General features: G+C 41.8%; 1 protein-coding gene across 2 annotated transcripts in view; it reads right to left on the minus strand.

The window, feature by feature from the left end:
* The window catches only part of aip (aryl hydrocarbon receptor interacting protein), an 89,512-nt gene extending 83,999 nt beyond the window's left edge, over positions 1 to 5,513 (minus strand). The window contains exon 1 of one of the 2 annotated variants that reach the window (XM_034188410.1): positions 5,197 to 5,512. In XM_034188410.1, coding sequence (XP_034044301.1) covers positions 5,197 to 5,295 — 99 coding nt within the window. In that variant the 5' untranslated portion in view covers positions 5,296 to 5,512. Of the gene's footprint in view, positions 1 to 5,196 lie in introns of both variants that reach the window. The other variant, XM_034188409.1, reaches the window with a different exon arrangement.
* Between the last annotated feature and the right edge of the window lie 1,604 nt (positions 5,514 to 7,117).

Below are 7,117 nucleotides of genomic sequence, written 5' to 3' on the forward strand. Positions count from 1 at the left end.
GGCTGTCATTTTTTTAAGTTAAGTTTGTTTCATTTATTGAAAAAAGAACTCGTGACTAGTACTGCTAGGCAGTGTCTTCTCCTGTCCTGTGGAAGGGATATTTTTCTGTTTATTGAAGCAATCAAAGGCCATATCGGTAAGTTACGTGATATTTATTTGTTTTGACATTACGAGAGACTGATGTTTATGTATATCTGCAGAAAAACTAAATAAAACAGATTTGTATTACAGCTAGTTTGAATAATTAGTCTGGGAAATGTGCAGGATTTCTTTAATACTTTAATGGCATATTTATTCATGTGTATTGTTCAAGGATAACTGTGTATATGATAAATACTTAGTTTGTGTGATAAGGATTTGGTGGGTGAGTTACATTGAAGAGTATACATTCATAGCATTCTGTATTGCTTGTATTACAGTTTCACAGTCAAGTCATGTCCCTCAGTAAACTCAAAGACAACGCAACTTCTATGGTCTGAGAGTCTTCTCTGAGCATGTCTGATTGTTTAGCTTGCTGGATAAGCTTTTTCAAGCACGAAGAGTGAGGCCAGTATAGTGAAAGGATATCTTCTCAACGCTTCTGCACTTTAAGACTCCTGTACAGCACTCTACAACCTACTGCTTTCCACAAACTGCAACAGTAGAAAGTCTCTAGTCTGCAATTAACATGGAAGAGAAAAGCCAGACAGCAGAGAACATGCTAACAGCAAAAGCCCAAGTGCACAGCAAAAGAGACGGGGATGATTTAGAGATCCGGTCAGTGTGCTTCCGTTCATCACGATCTTCTAGCAGCTCAAAGGCAAGCATGGCTTTAGCAATTGCTGGTGCAAAGGCAAAGGCAGCAGAGGCCAGAGCCACTTTCTCTAAGAAAGAGATCAAAATCAAAGTAGAAAGAGGCAAGATTGACGCGCAGCTCGAAGCGCTGCAAGATGAAAAAGAAAAGGAAGCAGCCTTGGCTGAGGCTGCAGCTTTAGAAGCGGCATTTGAAGATGACAATGGTGACCTACCTGAACTCGAATTAGCCACTGACGTCAAACAACAACCTCCAAAGATTAGTTTGGCTGAACATCTAGGCAAAATGGAAGAAGAAAAGAGATAAGCCCCTTCCCAGTAGAGCAGTTTCAGAGTCCTGCATTGCCTCACCATCAACAAATGCAACCTGAGATACCTACTATATCTCACCACGACCTGTCACTTCCCAGTGTCAGGAGAAGGCAGAGAGAAAGTGGAGGAACAAAATACGGACATCGTTACAACTCCAACATCGATACTGACAATAGACCAGATCAGTCTTATGCACAAGGTGATCACAGCAGCCTTGCAGACCTTGCAAAGTTTCTTGCCAGAAGTCAGCTTATCACCACAGGTCTAACAAAATTTGATGACAGAGTAGAGAACTACTGGGCATGGAAGTCTTCATTTACCAATGCCATTGGAGGTCTCGATTTAACTGAAGCGGAAGAGCTTGACCTGCTTGTGAAGTGGTTGGGAAAGGAGTCCTCAGAACAGATACGGCATATCAAATCAGTTCACATAAGGCACCCAGAAGCTGGCTTGAGAATGGTGTGGGATCATCTAGAGCAATGTTACGGGACGCCTGAAGCCAATGGAAAAGCTCTTTTTACTAGACTAGAGAACTAGAGAGACTTCCCAAGAGAACTTCCCAAAGATATCCAACAAAGATGCACAAAAGCTGCGTGACCTTACAGATCTCCTACTAGAGATAGAAGCAGCTAAAGAGGATGAGTTGGCTTTAAATACAAAGAAGAGAACCGCTTGTCACCCCCCCCGTTTGCTGTTTTCTCAAAGTTCATCTATAATGAAGCCAAAGCTCGAAATGACCCAAGTTTCATCCTTTCATCACTCAATCAAACTCCTTCAAAGCGAGAGAGTTCTGATGAGGGCTATGGTTCATCAAGACAGCGTGTGTCAGTCCACAAGACACTGATAGCTCCCACAGACCAAGAGGGCAACCAGTCTCCCATAAAACCAGTTACTGATTTACTAAAGACCTGCCCCATTCACAAGAAGCCTCACACTCTTAACAAGTGTAGGGGTTTCAGAGAGAAACCTCTTGAGGAACGGAGACAGTTTATCAAGGAGAATGCCATTTATTTCCGCTGTTGTGCATCCTCAACTCACATTGGGGAAAATAAGTATTTGACCCCCTACCCACCAGCAAGAATTCTGGCTCTCACCGACCTGTTAATTTTTCTTTAAGAAGCCCTTTACCTGTATTAACTGCACCTGTTTGAACTTGTTACCTGTATAAAAGACACCTGTTCACACACTCAATCAATCACACTCCAACCTGTCCACCATAGCCAAGACCAAAGAGCTGTCTAAGGACACCAGGGACAAAACTGTAGACCTGCACAATGCTGGGATGAACTACAGGACAACAGGCAAGCAGCTTGGTAGAAGACAACTGTTATGATTATGTATTAGACAGTGGAAGAAACACAAGATGATTGTCAATCTCCCTCGGCCTGGAATTCCATGCAAGATCTCACTTTGTGGGTTAAGGATGATCCTGAGAAAGCTCAGAACTACACAGGAGGACCTGGTCAATGACCTGAAAAGAGCTGGGACCACAGTCACAAAGATTACATTAGTAACACATGATGCTGTCATGGTTTAAAATCGTGCAGGGCAGCAAGGTCCCCCTGCTCAAGCCAGCACATGTCCAGGCCCGCTTGAAGTTCACCACTGACCATCTGAATGATCCAGAGGAGGCATGGGAGAAGGTCATGTGGTCAGATGAGACCAAAATAGGGCTTTTTGGAATCAACTCCACTTACCATGTTTAGAGGATGAGAACAAACCCAAGAAAACCATCCCAACCGTGAACCATGGGGGTACAAACATCATACTGTGGGGATGCTCTTCTGCAAAGGGGACAGGACGACTGCACCCTATTGAAGGGAGGACGGATGGGGTCATGTATTGCGAAATTTTGGCAAACAACCTCCTTCCCTCAGTAAGAGCATTGAAGATGAGTCGGGTCATGGCTGGGTCTTCCAGCATGACAATGACCCCAAACACACAGCCAGGGTAACTAAGGAGGGGCTCCATAAGAAGCATTTCAAGGTCCTGGAGTGGCCTGGCCAGTCTCCAGACCTGAACTCAATAGAAAATCTTTGGAGGGAGCTGAAACTCCAAACCTGAAAGATTTGGAGAAGATCTGTATGAAGGAGTGGACCAAAATCCCTGTTGCAGCCTAATGCCGCGTTCACACCGGAGGACACGTGAGCGACGGCTGTGACAGGTTGCTATGTAATCCCTATGGAAGGACGCGCTGTGGCTCCACAAAAGTTCAAGCCACGCAATGCGACGCAATGCAACGCGATGGACGTGAATGAAGCGATTTTGAGCGATTGGCATGTTTGTGGCGCAATATCGCGTCGCGCTCCTACCCAAGCTGAAAAATCTAAACTTTTTCGTCTTGTCGCATCGCATTGACGAATCAGGGACTGGATATGTAGTGACGTGGAGATGTCTGGAGTTTATACTTGGTGTGGACATGTCCTGCCTGTGGCAGCCAGCCTGTGAGCAGGACTTATGTCCGTATTGTCCTTTATTTCATAATTATGACAGAGTTTGAGGGGAGAGTGAGCAGCAGCACTGCAACAACAGCTAGTTTTTTTGTTTTTTTTACATGCACGCGCGAACGAATCGTCCGTGAAGATTTTATTTATTAACTACACAGATGTATAATAAAACAAATGGTGACTGGTTTATAACACAATTATGACAGAGTTTGAGGGGAGAGGAGGCAGCAGCACTGCAGCAGCAGCGGCAGTCAGTTTGTTTGTTTTTTTTTTTGTTTTTTTTAATTGTTCACATGTGCGTGCGCGAACGGGACAGGAGGTCCTCAAATGAGATGCGAATTTGTGGCGTCGCGTGGCATGCAGTGTGAACGCAGCATAAGACTGTATGGCTGCAAACCTGCAGACTCCAGCAGCCAGCTGAGTTCAGCTCAGATGTATGAAGAGACAATCATGCCATTAATGTCTTTAAAGGAAATGCTTTTGGCAAAAACTACAGACTTTTTTCTATCTATGTCCCAAGATCAAGGATCCACCATGTACATATACTTCATATTTATTAACTTTTAAGACTCAATAAAATGATGTTGACACAGAAAACCTGTAAAGCCTACTTGTAGTACAAAGAAAATTCACAGGAGGTATCGATAATGGAATTGAGCGGAATTGATAATAGTATCGATATAGATAAAATGTTAACAATACCAATCCCTACCCCCGACTGAGCCATTTTATGTTGTTGTGATACACATCTCTATATTCAACCTGGATGTCAAGTTGAAACTGTTGAAACGCGGTGGCACAGGGCTTTGAAGCGAATATAATGAACTGCCTTTATCACCGGTTTCAAAACATGATCATATTTCAGCTGTTTGACACAAGGAACTTGTTGGTGAATAATACAGTGGAGTTTTATAGCCTTTCTTTTAACCTTTATTTAACTGGTTAGTCCCAGTGAGATTGAGATCTATTTTGCAAGGGAGACCTGGTTAATTATAGTTTCCAATTCCCCTAACATGCATAACTTTAAATGTGGGAGGAACCGGAGCACCCGGACAAAACCCACACAAACGGGAAGAACATGCAAACTTCACACAGAAAGGACCAGGAGAGAATCAATCCTATGACCGTCTTGCTGTGAGGCAACAGTGCTAACCACTAATCCAAAAGGTTTTTTTGTTTTTTTTCAAGACAGACTTTTTCTTCATTTTATGTTGGCTTCAAATGTGATTTTGGTAAAAACTTTAGAAATATTTGTGTTCTATGTGAAGAAATGAAAAGTATGTCATTTGCAATAAAAAATTCCATAAAATAGTTCACATGCATTTAATGTTAATGGTTGAATGTCGGGCTGTATGGTCAGCCCCAGACAGAGTCACCTCACCAAATCTGGCCCTCTTTGCAAAACATTTCAACACCACTGCCCTAGACAGTATCTGTGGAAAATATCCTGACCAATAAGAGACTGGAAACACAGTGAAGAAGTTAGAGAACCAATCACCACTCATGCACAACCCATCTCGTCCCACCCCTTATCTTGCCGTCGACGAAAATAAATAAACTGGAGTGAAACGTGAATTTTTAAACCAGCGATACCAAAATGTTTGACATTACCACAAAGGCAACAATGTCTGCACACACACGTTACCTTGGTTCCACTCGGGAAAGTCGATAAGTAGCCCTTTCCAGGACTGATCAGTTTCTTAATTATTCCTTCTTGAGCGAGCTTGCGTGCCTCTTCCTCCATCCTGGACCAAGTCTCACCACAAATGACGACGTTTGCCGAATTCAGTTGTCACATACAACGTCCCAACAAATTTACTACGTGAAGGAAAACGAGGTTGAGGCTGAAGACTACAAAATTAGGTCTTAATCGACTTCCTTTAATCTGAATTTCTTAAAAACAAGTGATAATATGATTCCCAGTGATCATCGTCCTTTTTTCCACTCCCTCACCCTTCTTCTTTTCTTCTTCTTCCAACGCCTAAATTTCTTCTTCTTTGTTGAAAACGGCATATTTGTGCATTATCGCCATCTTCTGTATTGGAGCGCAGATCAGCATGTATATTTATATATTAAAGGTATAATGCCACCCAAATTTCAGTAAAGTGACAAAATTTAGTTTATACTGAAATCCAAGCATTATAATGTAGGTTTGTTTTCAAAACTTCTTGTACAAATTACAGCTCATTTTAATTAAGAGAACATTGTTTTTGATGCTGTCTGCAGGAGGACGTGCGTGTGCGCATGCAAGAGCTTTTGAAAAGCACGCTGATGTCCATGAGATGTCTTGTAAATTACTTCAGAAGCATTATCTGGTTACAAGAACAACAGTTTTGGTTTTAGAAGTATTTATTTCTCACCATCTTTTACATGATATACAACCCTAATTCCAATGAAGTTGGGACATTGTGTGAAATGTAAATAAAAACAGAATACAATGATTTGCAAATCCTCTTCAACCTATATTCAACTGAATACACCACAAAGACAAGATATTTAATGTTCGAACTGCTAAACTTTATTATTTTTGTGCAAATATTTGCTCATTTTGGAATGGATGCCTGCAACATGTTTCAAAAAAGCTGTGACCAGGCCCGGACCCAGACCGATTTGGACTGATGCAGTTGCATCGGTCAGATTTTTTTACGCATCATTCGTCATCGGTAAAAAAAAAAGTGCCAAACATGTCCCCGTGGTGAACACAGCTTTTGATTTGATCCCACAATGCACTGCGCAGGTGGATCAAAACAAACATTGTGTCAGTCCAGTTGAGTTGATGATCATGGCATCCAGGAAAAAAGCTGTGCAAGGAAAATTAGGCACTTATTTCAGTAAGAAACAGTGAGTGGTTTATAAATAGTTTTCAAAGGCATTCTATGATGACTGAAATTACATTTTCGGTGGTTTTCTGACCATACATGTCAACCTATACAGATTGTTCCGAGTTTCAGAGTCATACGGACGTACAAATAAAGTTGGATATTCAGGGTTTGGTCTGCAGCGGGTCTGTAATCAACCGTTTCTGCAGCGTGAATCCACTTTCAAGCTTGAATCATTGAAGCAATGCTTCGATCCACTAGCTCGTTGGTTGTTTGATTCACAGCTCTTCAGAAACAGCAAGTCCGCTTCTTAACTCCTCTCAGAGCCATTAAAATACCGTGAGTCACTTTTGTGTGGAATAAAGTCACTAACTGTGACACTTGTCTTGTTGCAGTCAAGAAATGAGAATAGTCCTCCGTTCCGCTGGCACAACTCCAAACGCTGTGCGACTCTCTGCCAAGAGAGAGTCCAGTCGGTATTAATAACTTCAAAATTAATTGCTGCTTTAAATAAAATGACACCTCTTACAAACGTTGTAATACAGACGTGCAGCGCAGCAGCTGCAAGAGCTCAGCTCAGCTATATGAAAAGATGCCAATAATGTCTGAAAGGAAATGCTTTTGACAAAAACTACAGATTTTGTTTATTCCTATATATGTCCAGAGATCAAGGATCCACCATGTCAATTGTTGTTATAGTGTTGTTTTTTTAGGACATCATATTTATAATAAATAAATAAATAAATA

Source organism: Thalassophryne amazonica, chromosome 15 (genome assembly GCF_902500255.1).
Source record: "Thalassophryne amazonica chromosome 15, fThaAma1.1, whole genome shotgun sequence".
Lineage (NCBI taxonomy): Eukaryota > Metazoa > Chordata > Actinopteri > Batrachoidiformes > Batrachoididae > Thalassophryne > Thalassophryne amazonica.